Source organism: Sycon ciliatum, chromosome 5, assembly GCF_964019385.1.
Source record: "Sycon ciliatum chromosome 5, ocSycCili1.1, whole genome shotgun sequence".
Lineage (NCBI taxonomy): Eukaryota > Metazoa > Porifera > Calcarea > Leucosolenida > Sycettidae > Sycon > Sycon ciliatum.
Genome location: NC_088647.1, coordinates 23,440,873 through 23,467,906, shown reverse-complemented (window position 1 = coordinate 23,467,906; position 27,034 = coordinate 23,440,873). Strand labels below are relative to the sequence as shown.

Sequence of the window (27,034 nt, the reverse complement as noted above, 5' to 3'; positions counted from 1 at the left end):
CCGTAGCATCACCTTCCGTTGGGATTGAGACTGAGCAAGCAGGTACAGCCAGTGTGAGTGAAACTACTCTCAGGCAAGCTGATGAAACCACCAATACCGGGTACTCTGCTCAATCACCCACCAGTCCTACCATGGAATCTCAGAATGTTTCCACTGCATCCAAGCCGGAAGAGGTATCAGACATGACTGCGCTGAAGGAAGAGACACCAGAGCAAGATGTCCAGCAACTACAGACAGAAATCAACTCAGCAACATTGAAGTTCGAAAGTTTCATAAATGATCTGCGGACAGGCAAAAGCGAAGTTTTCACTGCAGAACACCTCAAAAATCTGACATTTATGGATGTCTGGGACTTTGCAGGTCAGAAGATGTTTGCTGCTATCCAGCACATGGTGCTGGCCTGCACCAGATGTGCATATGCTGTCGTCTTTGATGCATCAAAGAAGCTCCAGGCCAGAGCGAAGCCGACATTTGGTGTAGATGGTGAGGAACTGCCGCTTTCCAACCACCTGGAGCAGACCAACTTTGATGTGATGGAGACATGGTTCAACGCTATCCACGAGGTCATTGGAGACAGCGACAACGTACCCGTGTTTGCCATTGGCACACATGTGGACAAGTTACCTAAGAATCCAGAAGCAAGGAAGAAGGCCACTGAAGAGATAAAGAAGTACATCTGGGCCAATGCAGAGGGAAAAGCATACGCCAACAACATCGACAAGGTGATATTTGTGGACAACACACGAGCTGGTAAAGATCCAGAGGACCCAGCAATTGTTCAGCTACGGCAAGACATCATCCAGCAGCTGCAGCATCAGTTCAACGTTCCCATACCAATCCGCTGGCTTCCTGTGACCATCTCCATTGGGCACATTGCAAAATCGTTTGAACGACCATGGTTATCGGTTGAGGAGCTACGTCGCTTGGCCATTGCTGTTGGTAGCATCTCCAGTGATGATCCTGAGTCAGATTTCCAGGAGATGGTGAAGTTCCACCATGGTCTTGGCCATTTGCTTCACTTTGTTCACAATGCCCGCCTTCGTGATCGTGTAATCATCGACATCCACTGGATTCTGAAGACCATGTCATTGCTCTTCTGTCCTGAACCAAAGGATATGCAGAGCAAGCGTCTACGTCCACAGTACGACTTGCTGACTCAGAATGGTATCCTCCTTGAAAGTCTTGCCCTGCACCGCTGGTCACAGCACAATCGTATGACATCGCGCTACACGGCCACAGAAGAACAGCGTGATTTCCTGTTCGAGATGGGTGAGCACTTTGCCCTGTTCTATAACACCAAGACAACTGTGAAGGTGCCTGGTCAGAGGAAAGAGGTGACAACTCGCAAGTTCTTTGTACCAGCTCTCGTGGAGCGAGTTGCACGTGTTCAAGATGAAGTGAGCAAAGGCAAGCCAAGTTCAGCTATGTACCTGTATAGTGGTGCAGATCGTTACTTTCCACAAACCCTATTCTGGTGTGGTGTTGTGAGGTGTATGCAACGCTACAGTCCAAAGGTGGATCCAATCCTCTATCACACATCGGCACGTATTCTGGTGAAGGATCGCTTCTGGCTGGTCATGCAGTATTTCCAGCATGGCATTCGCCTGTCACTGGAGATTCCTGTTGATGCTCGACCAACTGCTAAGTCTTCGATCACCAGTGCTACTCCTGTTCCTGCTGCTGCCGGTGTGAGAAAGTCAGTTGATTGCTGGCATTGGAGCTGCTGCAAGTGAGGATGAGGCTGAAGCTATCATGCTTTGTCATGAGCTTCTACCGTACCTGGAGTCGGAGCTCGACAAGCTGAAGGCATTCTCCCTGACTCATGTTAAGTTTGGCAGAGCTGTTCGCTGTCCATGCTCGTTCAGCCGAGATGCGTGTCGCAAACACAAGCAGAAGTCTTGTGAGGAGATTGGCTGTCAACACTTTGCTCCACTGGTGGAGGGATTGCGTCCACGCTGTACCATTGGAGCACGTCCGTCAGTGGATATCAGTGATGTGCGGCACTACTGGCCATGCTTCTCTGGAGACACACACGTGAGTATACCATGGATTGGTATCGCCCTTACGTCTCATATTATGCAATGTGACTAGGTATTCTATATCCTCTCTGTTTTTAATCTTTGACATCAGAATACTAGCATCAGTACTGAGTAACAACGAAACAGCCCTATCTTATTTCCTTTTGTGTACCTCTTGCGTAGCATCAGTACTATGGAGAAATATTATTAACGGGAATCATGGTATCAAATACGTGGAGAAAAACTTGTGCTTTTTATACACTTCAAAGTACTTTGACAATTGGTCAACGCCTCACATTTGGTACTTTCTTGTATTACTTTAGCAGTGTACTCTTGTTTTCTTTCATTTTCAGACGGTGGCGAGTATGGATGAGAAGGATTGTTCGTCCGACCCAGTGACGGTCGTTAGAGATGCTGCTGCATGTTCGGGAGGTTAGTGACACAGCTCATTTCAACGAAATGCATAGCAGGGTTATTGATACGGGTTCTTCTAATGGTACTAACAGTTATACAGCGGTGGCAAATGAAATCCAACCTCACATCTAGTCCGGATCAGAAAATGCATGTCCCTAGAAGTAAACATGCTTTGTTGTGTATTGAGCATGCCAGTGCCGTGCTCATGATGTTGGATTTCACTTGGCAGCACTTTAGAATTTAGCTTGCACTTGACACCGACACTCAGTAGTTTATGTACGGCTGGCCAGTGTCTACATGTGCTTAGATAGCGTGTGCTAAATGGAACACGGATGAGTCGTTTTATTACGACAGCCTGCACTGGCTATCTGTAGTTTAAGTACGGCTGGCCAGTGTCTACCTACAAGGCTACATGTGCTTAGATAGAGTGTGCTAAATTTGATCCCGTCGCTTGAATTTCACTGTACCAAAAGTGAGTTTGCGATCTTGCAATCTACGCATTGTTCCTCGTAGCCCGTGATCGGGTTTCATGACAACTGGCAGACATTATTTTTCTTTGATTAGTGTATTGCCCCATTTTGGGACGATTCGGACTGGCATTGAAACAATCCGAGAAACACTGAACATTTAAGAATGTTTCACCTTCCGAATGGAATATAGTGCAGCCTTTCAATTTGGACTTGTTGTTTACTAGTAGTATGTAGTGATGTATGCGCTGAAGGTAAAGTGGTTCCACTATACATCATGAGTTTGATCACATCTTTAGTTTTCTTGTGAGACACTAGTCGGTTTGAGCAATGAAGATATTGACCATGTGTACTGCCATCACAATATACACTAACATTGTGACACAGTGTAGGGGCATAGTCTCCAGTTTTCCATTCAAAGTGGTACCCCTCTATCTAAGACCTGTATGTTGGGTATTGCCATATTGGAGCACAGTTGTGAGCCGTATGACAGTTTTGTAGTGAGCCGCATGACTGTTTTTGTGTCAAAATTAGCAGAATAACCTGGTTCACCGACATGCCTGCACAAGTCAGTCTACGCCCATGCTGGTGTGCTGGGTGTATTGGTGAATTTTAGTAATGAAGCTGCTGAAAGCCATTATCTCTGAACTCTTCATTGTGTCTTCAGGAAAATTGTCTTGTAAATCACTGCAGTGCTTAATTCCGAGTTGAATTGGTGGTGGAATTCGGGCCCTGTCTGTCATTTCTAGAGTTTGTTTCTTTGTCGTGTTCTTGTGCTGCAGGTCAGCTACCTCCAGGCAAGTCTGAACCTGAGAGAGCAGCATGCTATCACCTAGCTTTGCACAAACACTGTGCCGCTGTCAAGATCTGTTCTGAGATTGATGTGAGCGACTGCATGGAAAGCTTGCGTGCTGAGGGCCATGTGAGCACTGAGTGTGTCAAGGAGAGTCGAGCTATTGTCAAGTCAAGTGGAAGCAAGAAAGCCATCAGTCACCTGTGCACTGTCTTGGAGGATCTCTCGGACACTGCCATGTGCTACGTTGTGGAGGATATCCTGCCGTCGCAAGGTCTGTCACAGCTCGTGGAGACATTCCGTGTGTGTCCTGGTCCTGGAAAGTGTTCACTACATCGCAATGACCTGCATCCTGTATCAGTGTGTTCCAGTGACAAGACACTGTCCATGCAGACTATTGTTGATGCCTCCCAGACTGGTCATGTCAAGAGTAGTCAACTTGAGACTGGGGTAAGAACTCTGCTCTGTACAGTCTACTTAACTGCATGTTTTGTGATTGTACAGTGAAGCATACCTTAACCACCAGTGCAATAAGAAACAGGAACACCTGTGTTTGAAGACCTATCGTATCAATGCACAGACCATAGATGACAATACTTCAAATACATACAAACATGTGAGCTTGCTATATAGAAGTATGTTTCTGGATTTCAGATGTGCTGCTCAGTGAGATTACCCAAAAGGCTTTTCTTAACACAGAACAATTCACATCAATCTGTCGTCATCTTGTTCACAGATGTCTGAGCTTCACCAGGAAGTACTGCGTTCAAGCTATGTGGAGTTGAAGTGCAGTTTGGACGTAGAAGAGGGCATTCTAGACCGTCTCTATGCAGAGAGCATCATCACCCAGCGCTTCTGCAAGAAACTCCGTGCTATGGATGATCGTGAAGACCAGGTATTGCATGTACTGGTGTACATTTCTATAGTCCTGTTGGCCACCGAAGAAAGGGGGGAATGGGATCAGGGTTCTAGCCTAGCCCCGTTCTTATTTTTAGCAAACACAGCAGTTTCGTTCTTATTCGATGGTACAGTCGTACATGAACATTTATGCAGAGTTATACCTCTCGGTGTACATTATCCTGTATATCACGGTTTCCGTTCTCATTCGCAAAAAATCCAGCCTAGACGTTGGGAAAATTCTATCCTAGCCGTTCTACGGCGATCCGTTCTTCTGCGGTCCGTTCTACGGCGATCCGTTCTTCGGCGGTCCGTTCTTCGGCGATCCGTTCTTCGGCGGTCCGTTCTTCGGCGGTCCGTTCTTCGGCGGTCCGTATAAAGTGGTCAATGCTCAATGGCAGACTAAAGCAAGCATTGTATTTTATACGTATACTCAAACATTCCTGGGGTTACGTGGGGGAAGACCGTGTCCGTAACTGTCAGCTGCCTGTGTCTCTGAATAACTCTGAACTGCAATCAAGTCATGTACTACATTAGAAATACACGTTGGTTTTTGCACCTTTCTCTCAAACATATGAATACTGTGCTGGGGCTCCCCATGTGCTAGTTTGTACGTGAACTGAGTGTATGGGTTTCGGTGAGAGCTGCGTCTCACCAACCTGTGTGGATGCAAAGGAAGTGAGAGTTTTGAAAGTCTGAAGAAAATGTTGAACGGTCACTGCATGGATGACGACCACAGCATAACTTAGTGGTAGAGCATCGCTGGCCATAAGCGCGGGTCCCTGGTTTGAGTCTTGGTGGTGATAGTCATATATTTCAGACTTTTTCTGTTTGCGCTTTTCCCAGTAACTAATGAATGTTGTCGTTGTTGTGTACTGTGGTGACTGGCTCTTTTTTTATTGGAATGTTGTGTCTCAGGCGTCTGTCTTCTTGGAAGCACTGCCGGGCTGTGGCAAGCAGGCGTTCCGTCAGTTTGTATCCGCTCTGAAAGAGAGTGAGAAGCTGGCCCACCAGGAGCTTGCTGATCTCCTCCAGTTGAAGCTACTGGAGATATCCTCTGTAAGCATATTGCTGTTCAGTGTTATGACACTATTTCCATCTGTGCTTACTTTTTTTATCACCAGCTGTACGTGTCGGAAGGTTTTCCTGTCTTCTTTGTTCAAGGTTTGTTTGGTCCAATCCTTTACTGGAATTGGGAAAGCAATTTCAAGGAAGCACACTTGTGCACCAATGAGGCCAGACTCATGGGTATGTGTGTGTGTGTGTTGGAGGGGGGGGGGGGCTGCACAGAGCAAGCAGCTAAGTACATGTGTTATTTGTGGACATGTTGAATACGCTCTTGTAATTCATTATGTTCTCATAGTCTCTTCCTCCTCCCCCCCCCCCCCCCCCCGACACACACACACACATCCTATGCTCTGCTCTCTGTCCAGTTTGGCAGAGATGCAGCGTGGTTGGGCAATGTGATAGTCCAGTATGCAAGTGTACTGAGAGTCTCAGAGAACGTTAGAACGAAGTTCGTGATGTACAATGTTGTTTGAAGCCGTCAACATGAGGCTTAGTACGTGTATTGTTCCAGGACTCAGTGCATTGATGAATGTCTCTTTGTGTGTGTGTGCTTTTGTCCCTGTAGGGATTGTGAAGGTTACTCTGCTGGTGGACCCGCCATGAGCTGCTATGTACCCACAATGAGCTGTATCAGTGAATGGTGTGTGCAGACTCTACTGAACGATCGTATTGTTTCTGATCAAGTGTGTTCAGGTATTCCAAGACGTTTTCCAGTTGTGTTTCTTTTACTCTGTTTTGAGATTTTGTCTGGCATTCTAACTGATGTAGATATGATTGAATTACACTTTCCTTTGTGCTGTATTATTGCTAGAATTAATTGCTCAGTGAAATGGTTGAAAATGCAAGTTAGAGTGTAATGAAATCCACACTCTACTACACTGCTAGTATGTATTTGCTATCTATAATGTGTATGCTTTGCTTCGTTGCACGGAAACGTGATCCCTTTTGGGCTACATTTTGAGCTGCTCAGCTGCGCTGAAGAGCGTAACTGTTGGTGGCTTAATATAATTTTATTATGATTCTATGAGTTTGGAAAAAGTAGTGCGAGCTCCGGTGTGGGGAGCAAACCCTTTTCTTATTCTATGAGTTTATTGATTTTACAACCTTTTGTGCGATTTCTCTGCGTATCGTTCAAATTTACAAGAGTACTGTCTGTTTCATGATTTCAATACTATCGGATATCCTTCATTCACCTTTCCTTTTAGCAGAGCTCATAGTTTTTACTCTCTTGACATTAGCCTATGTTCTTTCTGCGCTTGTAGTCTGAGTAGCCGAAAAACTTACTCAGCGGCATATTCACGTCTGAAAGTTGCATTGCCTGAGATTATGGAGAGTTACTCGGATTGCAAGAAGTTTGTACTGACGTATACTGTATGTGGGCTTGTACGAGTTGTACAGTATTGCTTGATCTCTATGCTTGACGGCATCACACGGTTATCACGAAACTGAACTATCACAATGTCAGACAGGGAATAACTCATCAGTGCATTGGGAATATGGCTGACTGTACTTGCTCAATATGATTGTATAAGTTGTTAGTTGGACAATGGCGGGTATTGAGTGGAGTTAGTACAGTGTACATTCTACTTGTACATGTACTGTTGGTCGCTGGGTCTGCCTAGTAACCTACATGAAAACTGCTCTTATTTTCATGTACGTGTATAGTGTACTCAATGCACATTTGAGTCACCGTGTATACATTGGTATGCTGTGCGTGGTGAAATTCTAGCCGTTCTTGGGCGGCCGACAGTACTCACCTCTTTTGGTTTCCTAAGAGATTAATTTAGTTTTGGGAGGCGTTAGCGAGTATGTACAGCATACCGCCTGTCTCCATGTATGTATGACTTGTGTAGAGACTGTGGGTTCCAGGTTTTCTGTGTGTTTTCAGCCTAATGAAGGGTCAGTCTCGAAAATTTGGTGGAATGTTTTTTCGCAGTGAAGAGACCGTTGTTGGGGTTGGAGAAGTGAATCATACTGTATGTTTCAGTGGTTGCCTTGGAGTTTAGGGAAAATTAATTAGAAAATCATTTGGGTGTAGCCGATGCTGTATACATCATCCGGATATCCCAAGCAAGGGTTGGTTCCTTTTTCGTGTCATTTTCACAATACAGTCGTCCCTCTCTAATCCGGCACTTTATAATCCAGCACCCTCGATAAACCAGCACAATTTTCAGTAGCCAAATGTCCTCTTCATGCACATTGCAGCAGTAAATCAGATTTGTTAATCCAGCACCCTCCCTAATCCAGCAGATTTTCGTGGCACAAATGGTGCCGGATTATACAGGGACCACTGTACATGATTCACCATAGCAACGATTGTCCTTACCCCGCCTAGTTACCATGGTTACTATGATTGTTGAGAATGCAGAGACTCTACGAATCTCACGCGGCCACCCAATGAATGCATCCCCCCCCCCCCCCCAAGGCCAGAATGAAGGCGCCAAACCGGCTCTGTCCGTAACGACGATCCACCGGGACGCGGTAGCCACCATTGCCATTGCCCGGCATTGGCACCAACGACCCAAGCCGGCCACTAAGGAAATCATCATACATGTAGCTGTTCCCGTTGCACCTGCACTGCACCTGCGTCTGTATGTGTGTGTGTGTGTTTGGTGAAGACGCAGTTATTACCGGTCCGTTCATCTGCAAAGAAGAGGTACAGGACCATTGTGTTTGATAGCAGTTTTGTACACTGTAGTCTCCTGGGCAGCATACCCTTGTCCCAGAATCAGAGAAAGTAGACCTGTTCAGTATCATCGAAAAAAATCATTGTCGGTTCGTGTGTCCGTCGGTGACAACGAGGTCTAAACGACAACGGTACTAACATCGTTGCGTTGTTTTCTGTCGAGTCAGAGTGATGTGTTGATGATAAGCCACTAGTGTGACTTGTGCTGGAAAACCGAAGCTGCACTGTATCTGCAGCTATCCAGTATTTACGGTAAGGTACAGTGCATGTATACACTCTGTAAAAATGTCACATGACTAAGAGGGGTAGACCTTGAAACCTTCAAGCAGTACAGTCAGTTATTGCCAGGCTGGCAAGATGGGTTGCAGTTATCCTATGTGGAGAATTGATTTAGATTTGCAAGACGTGAAGAAAACCCGTGTTAACGATACCTACATGTAGTTGTATTGCAAGTCAAATTCACTCTATGGAACGTACTAGAACAGTAGTGCAGAGATACAGGGAAATGACAAAGGCAAAAGATAAAACTGTAATTATATTGATTGCGCTTCACATGGGTCAGCGCAGTTCTGTTCACGTCATGCTTGAGGAGAGTATTCAACTTCACATTCACAGAACATTGACCCTCAACACTGTCCTCGAACTGATGCATACTTCCCCTGTACTGAAGTACTTGTATATCCGTCTCTATTGTAATATTTCACGAAACCTTATACATGAACCTCTTGCAGGGGCGTCGGACACGCTACGGTCACTATGGTATTGACCGTACCACTCTTCATCCCGGGTACCCTGTGAATCAATAAAACACACTGATCTGAGGTCTAAATTTCCAAATTTTCATAGGAACCACCCCAACCCCACGAGTAAATTGTACTTCAGATGGCTGACAGTACCATTCTAAAATACATTCCAACACCCCTGCCTCTTGTCATTCACACAGCGTTTACATACAATGGAGTTCACCATGAATGCAGTGAATGGGATTTTCTGATTTTGACCTCTTTGATTGTAGGTCTGATCAGTGATCAACTCACCTCCCATCACTTTAAAATCTGCATCTGCACCCTTGATCCATAGAGCGTGGTGGAGTTCCTGCAGATTCGCAAACTCAGTCTAACTCAGTATCACGTGAACCATGAATATCTTTTACCCACGATGTAGTGAAATGATTGTGTGTATTTTTTTGCCAGCTAGCTGTCCTCTGCGTACACCGCAGACACACCGCACACACAACAGAAAGATACAGGTCACAGTAGTAGTGTGGTCTTTGTTTACTCTGTTTCCACAAACTATGCCTTCATACTACCAACAAATCTGCATTAGTGAACGAGTAGCTCCGAAACATGGCAGTTTTGAAGTCAATTTAACCTCAGAACATGAACCATACCCCTGGCAACTGCATACTCCCAGCGGAAACTGATTCAAACTTCACAAAACGAGGGTTAACAGTACTTTCTGGACACAAATTTAAAAAACGCAAAATAATCGTAATCGGTAATCTAAACGATTGCTCGATCGTTAGAGTTATCAAACGAGTACTCGATTATTCGGTATAATCGTTTCAGCCCTAGTATATATGTACCTGTATTGTGTGACACTGTACAGCCGGTCTTCTGGTTGATTGTCAGTCATACTTGAATTCTCTTTCAGCACATTCATCGACGGTCAGAAGAGGCATATTCATGTTCTTGTGTTTTTTTGTTTTGTATAACTTTGTGTTTAGAACGATGCCGTTTGACTTCTGGGATGATGTTGTCCTGCCAGCATGGCATGACATAGCTCAATGCCAGATTACTCATGAAGCATTCAAGAAGGCCGTCATGGCACTGGATGAACATCATCCACGTATCAGCAGAGATCCCATACTGAGGAGACATGTGATGGCGAATAAGCAGCATTTCGCCAACAGAAGGTGTTCAGAAAAGGGTAGGTTAGCCGGCTATGTTGGCTGGTTGATTACCTACAAGAGAGGGCCATCAGGTGTCCAGAACTTCATTCAAGGCATCCAGTCTTCTTCTTTCCCATCCAATGTTGCTGTTGGTGGACTGCTGGAGAGAATTTGGAAAACTCGCAAGAATGATCATCCTGATGAAGATGTCAAGGATCCATGTGAGTAAAAGATTGCCATAAAGTTAGTTCTAACACTTGCACCCAGTTAATTTAAAGGGGAAGTTAAGGCAAAAATTAAAATTTCACCAGTTGTAGTCTTCGGGGTGCTGAGTCGAATGGTCTTGGTCCGAGAAAGCTGAGACGCTCCCTTCCTACTTGAATCCCAATCGAACTCGCGCACTTCCACCGAAACTGGGTGACTGCGCCCTACGAGATGGGGATTTGTATGCAAAATGTCACTAAAAGCGCCATTTCGTTCTTATAAAAGCACGGATGACCGCGATTGGCCCATATGTTGTAGTCTTTTGGACGCTGAGTCGACTGGTTTCGGTCCGAAAAGGCTGCGATGCAGCGTTCGCCCCTAATTCCCAATCGAACATGGTTGAACAAGCGGTCACGTGCTCCTGCGTACACCAGTCACCTGGTCACCGTGCCTGCAGGGTACAACTTACAGCCTGTTTTGACCTTTTTTGGGTGCAGTCCTGTCACTCGAGTTGAACCTTGGTGTGAAAGTTGTCGCCTGCTGGCGTGGTGACCAGGTGATTTTGGCACCCAGGAGCACGTGACCACTTCTTCAACCATGTTCGATTGGGAATAAAGGAGGAACGCTGCATCGCAGCCTTTTCGGACCAAAACCAGTCGACTCAGCGTCCAAAAGACTACAACATATGGGCCAATCGCGGTCATCCGTGCTTTTATAAGAACGAAATGGCGCTTTTAGTGACATTTTGCATACAAATCCCCATCTCGTAGGGCGCAGTCACCCAGTTTCGGTGGAAGTGCGCGAGTTCGATTGGGATTCAAGTAGGAAGGGAGCGTCTCAGCTTTCTCGGACCAAGACCATTCGACTCAGCACCCCGAAGACTACAACTGGTAAAATTTTAATTTTTGCCTTAACTTCCCCTTTAAGCAGGGAAGTAGTGCAATGATGTCATGGTATTTTGTATGTAAAGTTCATACTTCATCCACGTGGAATTGCACCACTACACTTGTTAGCTGCTCTGGCAACCCAATATTTTCCCTAAGCACTCTCAGAAGACTATCTTGTAGTCTCATGAGTATTACTATGAGAAGAAGTATTGGAAGACAGGAACCACTGGAGCATGCGCTCTTCTAAAGTTGATGCAAAATCTGAATAATCTTTACAGACAAAGAAGAGGGATAGTTTGGAGTTGACAGGAGGGCATGCACATCGAAACCACGCCTTGTCAACGACCCGTTCTTTCTCAGTTTTAACGACCACACTCAGCAAAGACCAAAACAACAACGAAACACAACAACACACCAACGCTGATGTGGCATCGCAAATCCCGTACCGTGCACGCAGGCACTGGGTTGCAACAGAAAAAAGACGCGCTGCAAGCGTGCCAAGCAGCGAGTGAGTACAGAACGCGTACTAATGCCAGTCATGGCAACGGAAGATAAAATTATGGAGATCGACCCGCGCATGGTTCGATCGAGAGCAGAGTACGAAAAAAGCACACATTCAAAGTTCAAACTGTACTGTGCAACAGAAGCAGAAGAGGAAAACGAAAATGAACACTTGTCGTGAAGTGAAGTGCTTCTGTCCAAGGGTGCTTGCACCCGACGGGGTGACAGCGCCCCTATTCAGACAATACAAGGCAAACGAAATAGAAATTAGCTGAGTCACAGCGCGGGACTCCGAAACGAAAACCGGTGAGTATGTAAATATTAATTGTTTCGTACCTGCTGTACAATGTAACAATTCGTAACGTAATTTCAAACTAGCACTCGTAGAATTGTAGTGCGAATGTGCCACTCGATTATAGTAACAACGACAAAGAGATACTCTTCTAAACATTTCTCTCCCTTCTCACTGTGCCGAAATTCACAGTGACCAAAAAATTCGAAATTGATTATTGTTCTGAAATAGGCAAACAAGGAGCTACTCACAGAATAGCTTACAAAGACGCACGATTGGGCGGGTGTAGGTCTTGTCGCCCACCTTGACCTTCACAACTCGCACGTGTCCGTCTGGACCAGGGTGCACTTCGGTGACACGACCCATTGGCCAAGTGCCCCGTGGGTTGTCTTGGGATGTCACTAGAACGATGTCGTCGACCTTGAGGTCTGTCTCGGCCGTCCTCCACTTGAGTCGCCGGTTCAGCTCTGGCACGACTTCCTGCATCCATCTCCGCCAAAAGTGCAGCACGAGTTCTTGCACTACACGCCAGCGTTGCCGAGGGTTGAACTCGCTCTCGTCCACTCCTGCAGGTGCGAACCGAGTACCGATTTGGCCATACATGAAATGATTGGGCGTTAGCGGAGTTGGGTCACGACCATCTGCCGACACGTAGGACAGTGGCCGTGAGTTCATGAGCGCCTCCGCGCCGACGATAGCAGACTATAGCTCCTCGTCTGTGACCTCCGCGTTCTTCAGAATCGCCGAGATAGCACGCTTTGCCGATTTCACTAACGCCTCATGCACTCCGCCGAAATGTGGTGCTGCTGGAGGGTTGAAACGCCAGCTAGTCTGCTGATCCGCTGTCTGCCGCTGAATCGCCTCTGCATCAAGCTGCTTGACTAGCTGAGCAAGCTCATTGGTGGCGCCGACGAAATTCGTGCCATTGTCGGAGATGACGTCGATCGGTACTCCCCGTCGATTGGTGAAGCGTACGTACGCCTGCAGGAACGAGTCCGTTGTCAACGCGTATGACAGCTCGAGATGCACTGCTCTCGTCTGCAAGCACGTGAACAAGCACAGATACCGCTTGTGTTGTGTCTTGCCGCGACCCTGCTTCGTCATAAACGGTCCGGCGTAGTCTACAGAGACTCGGCCGAATGCGCGTAGCGGCAGGCTGACTCGGACCTTAGGTAGTGGCGCCATCACCTGCATTGCCGGCTTCGTACGGCTCCGGGCGCACCTCGCACACTTGGCTTCCCAAGCTCGCACCTCTTCGCGGCCAGCGACGATCCAGTAGCGCGACGAGAGTTCGGCTAGCGTATGGCTGACACCGAACGCGTGATATCCTCGTTCGTGACATGCCTTGACAATCAGCTGTGTCACATGATCCCCTCGTGGTAGGACGATCGGATTGCGTTGTTCTGCAGTCAAGAAGTCTGCATGCTGTAGTCGACCTCCGACGCGTAGAAGGCCAGCGTCGTCAATCATTGGCTTGAGCGAGACCAGCTTGCTGGTTGCAGGGATCGGCTTGCCTGCCTTAACTGCAGCATACTCTGGTAGCGACTGTTGCTGCGCTCGCTTGATGTAGAACTCCTCAGAGTCTCGGATCGCTGGTGGCGATAATTCGTCAAACTCTCGTTGTGCGGGTGGTACTGAGCAATTCGTAGCGAATCGCACACACCAAGCATGAACACGGCACATTCGTACCCAGTCGGAGTAGCGGCTTGGCTCTAGACGATTCAGCTCGCTGTGGCATTGGTCGACGGTCACCGCAATCAGCTCGATGGACTCGTCCGTCGGTTGATTGACTGGGCCGATGCAGGTCCAACCTAATGCCGTCCGACGCGCCACGGGCTCATGGCTGTTACCCGAGCGCTCTTCATACGCCATGTGAAGCTCCGGATAGTCGGCACCGATAAGCACGTCAATGTGGCGTTTCGACGGTAGCGGCGGAAACTCAACGTTGGCTAGATGTGCGTACTGCTTTCCCAGGTGATGCCAGTCTACAACTTCCATGTTGCCTGTTGGCTGCTCGATTGTGCACGCATGGAGAGTCGTCGACGTGGCTCCGTCAACACTTCGCAGAGTGCACGATACTGGCACAGTGTGAATGGTCTCTTGCTGTCCATTCAGCTTGCTGATGGTCAGCGACATGCTTGATCCAAGCAGGCCGAGTTCTGCCGTAACATTGCTCGCTATGTACGAGCGCGTGCTGGCGTCGTCCAGCAGCGCGTTAACAGTTAGCGACCGCTTGCCGTTGGATAGCTGAACGGGAACTGTCCGAATCGACGTCACCGTCCGTACTCTATTCTCCTCTCCCTTCGTGCTGTTTCCGAGGGAGACAGCACTGAAGTTCTCCGGCTGCATGGCTCCAGTCTCTCCGGAGGCGTGGGTTGACGACGCTGGAGGCGGTTGACGGGGCTCACTGTGCAGCAGGCGATGGTGATGCTGCGTGCACCCGTCGATACCACACTCCCGGTCCCGTGGGCAATCCTTGCCGCTGTGCCCAGTCGCAAGGCATCTATAGCATGACTTGCTTCGCTTCGCCGCTGCCCAGCGCTGGCTTACAGTTTGTTTCTCAAACTCTGGGCAGCGCCAGATCGGGTGCTCGCCACCATTGCAGCATTGGCATGTGGACCTTGCGGTCGGCACGTTGCCAGCGGTGTTTGTAGCTGTCACAAACGTGGTCGTGCGCGGTTGCACAGCGTCGTGAGCAGTTGCCGTCCGAGTCGGCTGATTTCGACTTGTCCCGCTGGTTGACAATTGGCTTCTGACGTGATGCTGCTGGCTGATGCCTTCGATAGTTTCCGTGGCGGCAGCAAGAACTTCTGCCTCGGCATTCAGCCACTCCAGCAGCACCTCGACCGATTCGTCCTTTTGGTGGTGTACTATCCAGCGGCGATACTGGGCCAACAAGTTCACCGGCAGCTTCTGCTGGATCCGCTGGTAGAGAATGCCGGTACCTAGCTCGGTGTGCATACCGGCATCCTTTAACGTCACCACTGCCATGTCGAGCACATCGGTAAAGCGCTCCAGGTCCTGGGCTCTACCGGATCGAATAGGTGGAGATCGTTCCAGCTCTTCCATCCTAACCGCAAGGCGCCGGCGACTCCCACCGAAGCGTCGCTCCAGCCGCCGCAGAGCAGCATCGTATGCTGCTGCCGAGTAGCCGAGACTCTCGATGGCATCCAGTGCCTCACCCGCCACGTACTGTCGGAGTTGCAGCAGCTTGAATTCAGCGGAGAGCGGCTGCTGGTCCACACAAACGCTGAAAGCGGATTTCCAGCGCTCGTATTTTCGCTTCTCTCCGGTGAACACGGCAATTTCGATCCGCTTCAACTTGCTGGCGATGTTGATCTGTGCAGCTGCCGCTGGAGCAGTCCGTGGCGCAGGTCGAGCTGCGGTGCCTCCGATATATGTCGGAACTGGGGCGAATACTGCGGTCCGGGGTGCTTGCATGCCAGCGCTGGGTCTCGCACCGTACTGTGACGCTCCAGTAGAGATGGTGTGCGACGGTCCAGTAGACACAGGTGAGTTGTACACGACTGCACTATTGCTCGCACTCCACTGCGGTTGCAGTTGTTGTTGTTGGTACATGTATGCCTGCTGCGGCCTAGCACTATTGTTGCCATACGTTGCATACATCATACTAGGTGTTTGATCAGCAGGATCGTGGATCAGGAAGGCAGAGCCTTGTTCCTGATTTATAGCGGGAGCGTTGCTGCCCGTGGTCATAGTTGCAAATGACGCTGGCAGCACTGAACTACGTGGCTGGTACTCTGCAGCTGCTGCAGATAAAGCGGTGCATGCATTGCTGTTGATCATATCCGTTTGCGGTGGCGCGTGTGCTGACGCGGTTGCCATGGCAACGGTCGGGAAGGGTTCGGCAGGTTCCCCCACACGCTGACCACTGAACATTACAACACGACTGTCCGGCTCTACTTTCACCCGTTCTCCATAGTCTGCAGCCCTGGGCAACATAACCCGCGCATCGTCCTGGCGACCAAGAAACGGTGCATCTTGGAGCGCCGCACGCAGATCTAGAATTTCTCTGCTTTCCTCTCGTACTGACGCCAGTAAAGGCGTTGCCCCTCTCAGTGGCGATTGCTTGGGACTGGGAGTCTGCCTGGTCGACGCTGCCAGGCTCGCTCTGCTGCTCCTGATGAGCACACTCCTGGCCAATTCCATGGCATCGGAATACTGGCCTTCCAGCTGCTTGTACTGCTTCTGGAGACCAGCATGTCTCCTAGAGTCAGTGTCCACCACCGCTTCCATGTACTCCATGATGACCTTCTTGGTCTCGTTATACACTGTCGTCAAGTGGCTTCTCCATGCCTTTACGTCATCTTGGTTCGGCACCTCATTCGTTGACTCCACCGTCAAATTTCTCCTCGTATTTGTGAAATCCGTTTTCAGCTCTCGCTTTTTCCGTGCGAGGTCTTCTAGTTTTACCTCCATGATGGCTCCGTGAAAACCATCCTCTGCTACCAATAGTTTGGAGTTGACAGGAGGGCATGCACATCGAAACCACGCCTTGTCAACGACCCGTTCTTTCTCAGTTTTAACGACCACACTCAGCAAAGACCAAAACAACAACGAAACACAACAACACACCAACGCTGATGTGGCATCGCAAATCCCGTACCGTGCACGCAGGCACTGGGTTGCAACAGAAAAAAGACGCGCTGCAAGCGTGCCAAGCAGCGAGTGAGTACAGAACGCGTACTAATGCCAGTCATGGCAACGGAAGATAAAATTATGGAGATCGACCCGCGCATGGTTCGATCGAGAGCAGAGTACGAAAAAAGCACACATTCAAAGTTCAAACTGTACTGTGCAACAGAAGCAGAAGAGGAAAACGAAAATGAACACTTGTCGTGAAGTGAAGTGCTTCTGTCCAAGGGTGCTTGCACCCGACGGGGTGACAGCGCCCCTATTCAGACAATACAAGGCAAACGAAATAGAAATTAGCTGAGTCACAGCGCGGGACTCCGAAACGAAAACCGGTGAGTATGTAAATATTAATTGTTTCGTACCTGCTGTACAATGTAACAATTCGTAACGTAATTTCAAACTAGCACTCGTAGAATTGTAGTGCGAATGTGCCACTCGATTATAGTAACAACGACAAAGAGATACTCTTCTAAACAAGGGAGATATGAAATAGTGAGCACAATAGTGCGTTTGTATTGTGACCTGTATGCTGCATAAGTATCATAGCATAAGTATACCTGTTGCATACTCGTATACACCTTGTAAATGAAGATAGCACGTGCAATACTGTACATTGAAGAAATCTTTACATACATGTTATGTGTGATGTTATGCTGGTGCATGTTACAACATTATACAAGATCATGCATTCTATTCAGTAGAGTAGAACTACAGTATATTCATAAAAAGATGGACTTCTAGCCTTTGGCCATAAATGGTTCAAACCGTTTTAGATTCTTTTTCTGCACTCCCCTGGAATCCTCTTCTAATTATGTTTCTGAAGTTTATTTGTCCAAAAACAAGCTATAGCGAGAATAGGATTTCGGCCAGTTTTTTGCCCCAAAAGCAATGATTAGGGAAAAACCATCAAAATCCAGGCCATTTGACCCCGCCTGAAAACAGTGCATTGTGCGGTTCGAACTCCAGTCCAGGTAACCTCTTTGGACCTGGTTTCAAATTTCAAATTTCGCTGCGCTGAGTGTATACGATAATATCACGAAAATCGCCAAACACGGCAGCTTACCAGAGCCAGGGACCATCTTTTTTTTATAAATGGACTGTAGAGCCGGCATACCATCAATGGGAATGAAAAACATAGTTGAGCCGATGTAGGATAATCACAACTCCTGCATTGTACCATCGTGTCACGGGTTTTAGTCAATACATGTCTGTACAAAAGTACTGAAATGAACATGATTGCACTCACTATAGTGTAATCGTGCTATGTAAGTTTAATAACGAGACGTGTAGATCTTTACTTGATCAACTGATGCCAAGTATTGTTTGGTGCAAAGATCCATCAATCTTTGTTACGCTACATGGAGTTTAGACTAAAACTGAGCATGTATGTCACATATGCTGTATACAGTCAAATTATCAACCAATGCCGTTTTGCAATACTCAAGGCTACGCGAAAGTTATAAATAATTATTTAAAGTGAAGAAAAAAGGACCAAGAAACTACAAGTTACGCTATAATGTCCACTAACACCACCAGTTACACCAGTTACACCAGTTACAGTTCCCCTCGTGCTATTTCTATAACTTAGAACCTTCCAAGTTGGAAGGCTGTTGGAGTGCGCATCCAAGATGTGCAAGAGCTGTTGGCCAGTTAGTTGTAGAACGTCAGAACTGTCGATCAGTGTCGTACAATGTAATCGCATGCCTGAGCTGATTGTTTCGTAAATGGCGGTGTGTGTGGACATTATAACGTAACTTGTAGTTACTTGGTCCCTTTTTCTTTACTATAAATTAGGGGTGAAAGTTGGCACTGAGATCCCGAGTTCGAGTACTCTGATTTTCCCCGATCGAATATTCGAGTATTCGACTATCCTTCATCTCCTAAAAATCGCACACCAAGGGCCTTAAATTCACATGATACAACCCTGATTGAACCAAGTAGAAGTCATTTTTCTCGGGTATATTAGTTGGTGGGTCATTTGGGCTCTCTCTACTCGTGAACAAATGTTCACCACACAGTCTGCACATCAATATCTGCCGACTGCTGCTCTGAAACTGCAGATTTCTGTGGTAAATGCCCGTACCATCAATGAACGAGTACTCTGATTTATTCCGAGTACGATTATTTTTCAAAAAACCGAGCGAGTACTCGAGTATTCGGTATAATTGTTTCACCCCTACTATAAATTTATTCTTGGCTCTCCACCCGAGTCCATTATTATTTGAGTGCACATTTTGCCTGAGTTCAAATGTAGTCTAAAAATATACTTCCTCTGCACCACCGAAATGTGCACTTATTTTTTAAGAGCCTTTGAGCAATCATTCCTTGATATTGGCAAAAGAGTACGTCAATAATCGGATCCAAGTATCTAGAAAGGGAAAAGACATCTTTCTTAGCCGACGTTTGATGATGACTCAAGCTAATGGGGACTCAAATCCTCTCCAATATACTGTAATCAGCATTGAGTGACACAGACACACACACAAAAATGAGTCATACGATGTGTGAAAGTTTCAACTTCCGTGCTTCTGGGCTTTGCACGCAAAACCATTTTGCGCAGCTATTGCACGCATGCCCGACATGTGGGCTCGTGCATTGAAAACCTGTACGCATTGCTGCGATCGCGAGGTCCTGTACGCACTAGCTGCTATGCGCGGAAGCCGGCGCTGTACTAGCCTGCAGCACGCAGTTTCAAATTGGAGTGCTTTTTGTTTCAAGATCCTGCGCTGTGAGTTCTCCATCTCCTGCCAAAGTCTGAACAAGTGAAATACCAGTAGCTCACATTATGTCATTGTTCCGTCTGGATCTGTAGAGCCGAAAGGCTACAAATGAACCTTGGCTACTGGTCAGAGTGCAGAGCTCGATTACCATGCAACTCTGAGTTGAGATCTATTTTTGTTCCAATGGATTTCTGCTGAAATACTGTGGAGAGGCTGGCTCGGGAAGAGTGCTCTGCTGGTCCTTATGCTGTGACGTGCTGTTGTTTAGAATTTGATGTTGTGCCCGTAGCCAATTTGTGATTCCTCTTACACCATACGAGAGTAGAAAAGCCTTCAGATTACTCTTGCGAAGCAGATCGTGTCTCTCAAGTACATACTGATCCTGTCAGAAATAGGAATGTGTCCAGTTTAAGGTAACATGACAAACTTATCGCCGAAGTCGTGTAGCGTGGCCCAAGTGGTTGGGCACACAACAACCAACAAGTCTCACCAGAGCAAGGAGAAGTGGTTGAAGAAATGAAGGATGATCTTTCTTCAGAGACAGAGCTTTTTATATGTGCCAAGACTAAGAGAGTTCAGGTTTCACATAACAACGAGCAACGGTTTAGACCAATCAGGAGATAGAGAGATGGCACAGATTCGGCCAATCAGAAGACATGTATTGGAAGAAAGTAAAGAAAAAAAGGAAAGCTTCTGAAAAAGGTAGGTTCGAACTTCACATGCAAAGGATACTAGTTTTATTACTGTACAGGTTTTAATACAGGCACTAGACTACAATGCAACAGGTACAAGGTTGAAGAATCTGCATGCTCTACATGGCCCCCTCCCAGATTGAATCACGTCCTCGTGATAAGGTGAATATTGTAAAAATAAAAATAATGAAACGAAAGAACCCAAGGAAGAAGCTATATAAACTGTGTGTTAAATGCCAACCCAACACTATATCTAAAAAACTCAAATCTCAATCTCTCAAATCTTCACAAGAAAATTGTACATATCAATTGTTCTTGGCTCTCATTGACGGTATCGCACCGGCCTCTGGAGATTTGCCCGATTGCGTAAGTTATACCCACCTGCCTGTGGCATGATCGGAACGGCCGGCACAACGGGAGCTGCCGGAACAGCCGGGACTGGAACAGCCGGAACTGGAACAGCTGGAACTGGAACAGCTGGAACTGGAATAACCGGAACTGCCGGAACCGGAACAGCCGGAACTGCGTCTTGCACGTAATCAATTAGCGCCGGTTGAGGTAGGTGTGCTGGCACTGGAGCGTGCTGCTCCTCCGGTACTTGAATCGTTGACTTGAGCCGGTTGATGTGTACCACCTGGAGTTTCCCTGTATCACAGTGCTCAATCCTGTACACCACGTCATCGATCACCTCGACAACTCGATACGGCCCGGTCCATGGCTTGAGGAACTTCTTTGTGTTGCCTGCTTTCACAGCTGGGTTGTGTAAGCGCACCTTGTCATTGATCGCAAACCGTGGCTTGGTCGTCTTTACATCATAGTAGTCCTTCTGACGTTTCTGTGCCTTAGCGCCAGCTGATCGAGCGTGAGAAAATGCCTGCTGCAAGGAGATCTCGAGATCAATCATATAGTCAGGTACAGATTTGACATGTTCTCTGGAGTCGTTAAACATAATATCCACTGGCAACTTAAGCTCTCTGCCGAACATCAATCTAGCTGGGGTTTCCTTGGTTGAACTATGTACGCTACTACGATACGCCAGTAAACAGCGTTGAATATGCAGGTCCCAGTCATTGTGATTGGCATTGACTCTGGCACTCAGCATGTTCTCAAGTGTACGATTCATCCGTTCAACTAAACCATCACTAGAAGGATGATATGGAGTCGTGCGTGTCTTCTTCATATCTAACAGTTCACAGATGGATTTGAACAAATTTGACTCAAATTGCGCACCTTGATCAGTGTGGATAGACAGTGGCACACCGTAGCGACAAATGAAACCATCAATCAGTGCCGAAGCTATTGTCCTAGCAGTCATATCCGGGATGGCAAACGCTTCTACCCACTTCGTGAAATAATCAGTAATCACAACAATGTAGAGGTTACCTCGATTTGTTCTGGGCAGTGGTCCCATGATGTCCATAGCGACACGTTGCAGTGGAAAGGATGGTTGGTCCACCTTCATCGGAGCGCGAGCGGTTGGTGCTGGGGTACGCCTAGCTGAACAAAGCGCACACGCCTTGCAATGCAGCTCAATGTCAGACGACTAAAAGGCCAATAGAATCTAGCTTTCACCTTCTCTAGAGTACGTTCAGTAGCGAGGTGGCCACCACTACACTCATTGTGCATCCCAGTCATAATTCTCTGTCGCAAACTGACAGGTACAACAAGTTGCAGAAATGAGTTGCTACCATCTACTGAAGTGTACGTACGATACAATAAGCCATCTTGCAGAACCAGCCGTTTCCACTGACTCCACAGACGTATCAAGGTTAATGATGCTCCTTTCATAGCACTATCACTGCGTTTAGGCCTGTCTAACAATGCTTGTTGCCAACCAATCATGCAGTCAATGTCACTGTCTTCCGCTTGAGCTCTGCGAATATCTTCTGCACTAAAAAAATCTGCCCAATTGCTTCCAAGTAAATTGCTATCATCATTCGCATGTTCTGCAGGTTGTGATTCAGAGTCAACATTACCCACGTATGCTTGATGTCCAGAATCCTGCGTCAATGCATCACCAGCTGCTGTATCCGGAGAGACTGATGGCACGGCTGTAGGGACAGGAATGGAAGACTGGGAAGGACAGACAACAGTAATATTTGGATCCATTACTGAAGGCTCGGCAGTGGCCGATGCAGGATGCTCCGAATTGTCCGCAGGTTGGCTATGGAACCGTGACAATGCATCTGCGTTGGCATGCTGAGTACCTCTACGGTGGACAGTTGTGAAATCGAACGCTTCTAGTTTCTCCAACCATCTCGCCAGGATACCTTCCGAATCCTTGAAAGACTTCAACCAGAGAAGGGCTTTGTGATCGGTTCGCAAGGTAAAGTTTGCACCCAGCAAATAATGTTTGAAGTATTGCACAAAGAAGACCACTGCATACATCTCACGCCGAGTTGTGCCGTAGCGACGTTGGCTCTTACTAAGTGAACTACTAGCATACGCAATTACCTGCTCTCTGCCCTGATCGTCAACCTGCGATAGAGTTGCACCAATACCAGTGTCAGAAGCATCCGTGTCCAGGATAAACTTGCGGGATGGATCCGGGTACGTCAGGACAGGAGATGACGTGAGCTTCTGCTTCAGGATATCGAACGCTTGCTGACACTCATCCGTCCACGAAAAGCTTGCCTGTTTCTGCATTAGCTTGTGTAGCGGTGCTGCAATTGTCGCGAAGTCCTTGATGAACCGCCTGTAGTAGGAAGCAAAACCTACAAATCGACGAACCTCGGTTGCAGAGCTAAGTGGTTTGAGACTGGTGACCGAACTGCAATTCTTGGGATCAGGGCTCACACCACCTCCCTTGAACACATGCCCAAGATACGTAACCGACTTGCTCAGAATCTGGCACTTACGAGGCTTGACCTTCAAACCTGCTGCCCGGAATTTTTCAAATACTAGGCGCAGTCTAACCAGATGTTCTTGAAATGTTTTCGAGAAAGTTATGGTGTCATCTATGTACGCTGAACATACGCTTGGCACAAGATCACCCAGAACCATGGTCATCAGGCGCTGGAAAGTTGCTGGGGCATTGCACAACCCAAATGGCATGACTTTCCATTCAAACAATCCAAATGGAGTGACAAATGCTGATTTCGCCCTTGCTGCATTAGTTAGCTCTACCTGCCAGTAACCGGATGCAAGATCTAGGGTTGTGAAATACTGTGCGTCACCCATGTTGTCTATCGCATCATCAATCCGCGGAATGGGGAATGCGTCTCTGACAGTTACAGCATTGAGTTTGCGATAATCTACACATAGTCTAATAGCTCCATCAGGCTTCCGAACAACAACAATAGGGGCTGCCCAAGGACTGTTGGAAGGATCGACTAAACCCTCAGCTAAAAGCTGCTCAACATGTTCACGAACCTCATTGGCATGGTGAAGCGGCAATCGTCTAGGGGCTTGGCGAATAGGCTGGCTGCTAGTGGTCTCGATGTCGTGTTTGGCAACACCGGTAGAGCCAAGATCCATTGCTCCCGTTGAAATTATGTCGCTGAACTCCGAGAGAAGAGACCTGACGGCTGCTGCCTCTTCTGTATCGAGATGACTAAGGTCAAACAACTCAACAGGGTCAGAACACATATCAGCAGCATTACAGCTTTCAGCAGTACAATCAGGCTCATCCGCGGCTTCTGCGGCTTTCTCAACAAAGCAAGATTCGAACATGCCAACAACTGTACCCCTGTTTATAGTGACAGGCCGTGGTAGCAGGTTCTGCAACCTGACAGGAACAGTACTGTTCTCACTCACGGTCGTGACCACTCTAGCTGCACTGACACAAAATTTATCTACGAACGACTCTGTTGGCTCTACCATTCCGCAAGATGGAGACATAAACTCAGTGTCACGTAATCTACCTTGCGTAATCAACTGAGAATAGCCCTGTAGAACAACAGATTCAGCCAATTGCACTGGAATGGGGTCCCTTTCCACTCTCTGACATGAAAGGTGCTTGGGCCCAACTCCCTGTGTTAATGGAAGGGTCTGATTGCTCAAGCGCAGACAGCCTTGTCCCAGATCCATAATACAACCGTGCCTACGGAGGAAGTCTATGCCTAATAGTACGTCAGGCTCAATGTTCGCAACTACCATAGTGTGCTGAAGTTGGAGGCTGCCAAACTCTAGCTGCACATCCACCGCTCCTTCCACAGTCACGCCACTGCCATCAACACTTCGGACTGATGTAGAAATTTTGTTTAATTTTATATGCTTATGTTGTTGATAGAATGCTGAGCTGACAAAGGAAATCGAACTTCCAGAATCAACTAACATGCGGACATCAGTTATGCATATTGAACTTACTTTGCCGATAACATACTGGCAACTTTCAACAGCAACGGAATGGCATACTACATCGGAAGGCGCGGCGGGCAGCACTTCCGGGCCATGGTGGTTTGGAGCTGACTCTGGACCCTCTATGCCAACTCCCGGCCGTTTCCCGAAGGGCGCTGACGTTGTCCCCGGGGTGGAGGTGCAGTCGGGCAGTACGCAATCAGATGTTCGGCACTCCCACAATGGTAACAGCGGCGCTGTTGTTGGGGTTGCTGCTGGGGTTGCTGCTGCGGTCGCTGCAAATATGACAGAGCGGTTTCCAATCGTTCCATCCTTACTAATAAGGCATCCAAACGATCTTCCCTGGCAGCACAGACAGCCGCGGCCACTGGCTGAGACGCACTAGTAGTAGCGTCCGCTTGGAGTATGGCAAGTGCTCGAAGTCCTTGCTGCAGTGCCTGGTCAAGAGTTCGGGGGTCTTGGCGACGTACCTCCATGCGCAACTCTCTGCTGTCCAGACCTTCAATAAATTGGTCACATGCCAGCTGGTCCTGCACGAGGTTTGGCAAGGTAGGGTACGCTCTGCGAGACAATCGGCGAATCACCTCGCAGTAATCAGACAACGCCTCCTCACCTCGCTGTCGTCTGGCCTTCAATTCCGCTCTGTGGAGGTCGGTCCTGACGGGTGGAGCAAACCGACCCTCCAGAGCTACCAGTAATTGCTGAACATCCTGGCGTGTCGCGACAGGAAGCGACTGGTAGTAGCACTGCGCATTATCTATCAAGTACAACGGGATGTACTGTGCCTGGTCCTGCGGCGTCCACTGATTAACCAGGCAAACTTGAGTGAAATGGTCACGCCAAGTAGTCCAGTCCGAGGCTGCTCCACCATCAAAACGTTCCGGAGTTGCCCATGGCCGGATGGGTCGAACGGGAGCTGGCTGGGCGGGCTGAACTGGCTGGGCGGGCTGAACTGGCTGGGCGGGCTGAACTGGCTGGGCTGGCTGCACTGGCTGGGCGGGCTGAACTGGCTGTGCTGGCTGGGCTGGCTGAACTGGCTGGGCTGGCTGAGCTGGCTGAACTGGCTGGGCTGGCTGGGCTGGCTGAGCAGGCTGGGCAGGACGGGGCGGCTGGGCCGGCGGTACTTGCTGGTTAGGCTGTGCTTGGGCCATTCCGAACCAGGAATCACTTCACATTGTCACAACAACAAAAACATAGCATGAAAAAAAAACCCGAAACATCCACCGCTGCCACCAGTTGTAGCGTGGCCCAAGTGGTTGGGCACACAACAACCAACAAGTCTCACCAGAGCAAGGAGAAGTGGTTGAAGAAATGAAGGATGATCTTTCTTCAGAGACAGAGCTTTTTATATGTGCCAAGACTAAGAGAGTTCAGGTTTCACATAACAACGAGCAACGGTTTAGACCAATCAGGAGATAGAGAGATGGCACAGATTCGGCCAATCAGAAGACATGTATTGGAAGAAAGTAAAGAAAAAAAGGAAAGCTTCTGAAAAAGGTAGGTTCGAACTTCACATGCAAAGGATACTAGTTTTATTACTGTACAGGTTTTAACACACCAAGCTACAGTGATACAGGCACTAGACTACAATGCAACAGGTACAAGGTTGAAGAATCTGCATGCTCTACAGTCGCACCAACCTCTTCATGACAAACTTATACTATGGAAAAGATCAGCGCACATTGCGGTTGGTGGCGAAAGTATGAAATTGGCATTCAGACAAAGACAAAAAAGCGGCGTCAAGTTCGTAAAAGTGTGTACGCTGGTGGGTCAGAAGACGGTGCAGCAGCATGTACAAAGGGGTGACAAAAACACAGCAAAAACGCAGCAGCAGGCCACAACAGAGTGACACAAACGCAGCAGCATGTACAACATACCTATTTGACATTTGTATACAGCATATTATTTCCTAGTGTGCAGGTCAAATGCAGTCTTTGTTATGGTAATACAGTGTATGTACAGTCTGTGTGGATATGGGTATACGTGTAGCTCATGACATTCCATGCTCTGATCAATTGACACCAGTTGTTCAACACCAGCAACCATGTAGCCCAACTCAACCTCTTGTGCTCAGCTGTGCCTTGCTATGCTTGTGCCACACCACGTGCACACACACGGTGACACTGCATGCACACACACACACACACCACGTGCACACACACACCACATGCACCTTTTTTGCCCTTTTGAGTTTTGACGCCCATCACCGAGGCGATGATAGCGATGTTACAACATAAGCCACAGCAACTTGTGCTGGGATTGCACCATTGAACAGCTTACAAGGCTGAAGAATTGACCGCCACTATTCTGAGCCTTGTCTACACCACACAGCTATTTGAAGAGGCCATTTCTGGCCAGTGAATCCCTCAGTGACTTTTTCGTTTTCGATTCTTCCAGCACACATCACACCACATATTCCACCATGTACTGACTGTTGGGACTGACCACCCAGGATTTTTCATACCACGTGCACACACACACACACACCAGACACACACACCAGACACACACACCTCAGACCTCAGACCTGCCCATCGGGGAAGCGATGA

At 47.9% G+C, this 27,034-nt stretch overlaps 2 protein-coding genes across 2 annotated transcripts in view; both read left to right on the top strand.

Annotated features, from left to right (window-relative positions):
* The window catches only part of LOC135818083 (uncharacterized), a 149,739-nt gene that overhangs the window by 37,243 nt on the left and 85,462 nt on the right, over positions 1-27,034 (top strand). The window contains exon 2 of the mRNA XM_065331407.1: positions 10,070-10,455. Within this exon, the coding sequence (XP_065187479.1) occupies positions 10,074-10,455 (382 nt within the window). The 5' untranslated portion in view covers positions 10,070-10,073. The remainder of the gene's footprint in view (positions 1-10,069; positions 10,456-27,034) is intronic.
* LOC135818091 (uncharacterized) lies at positions 1,753-7,024 on the top strand. Its single transcript, XM_065331415.1, has 6 exons — positions 1,753-2,034; positions 2,372-2,450; positions 3,682-4,142; positions 4,429-4,587; positions 5,508-5,648; positions 6,223-7,024. The coding sequence occupies exons 1-6, from the start codon at positions 1,753-1,755 to the stop codon at positions 6,229-6,231; spliced, it is 1,131 nt and encodes a 376-aa protein (XP_065187487.1). The 3' UTR covers positions 6,232-7,024.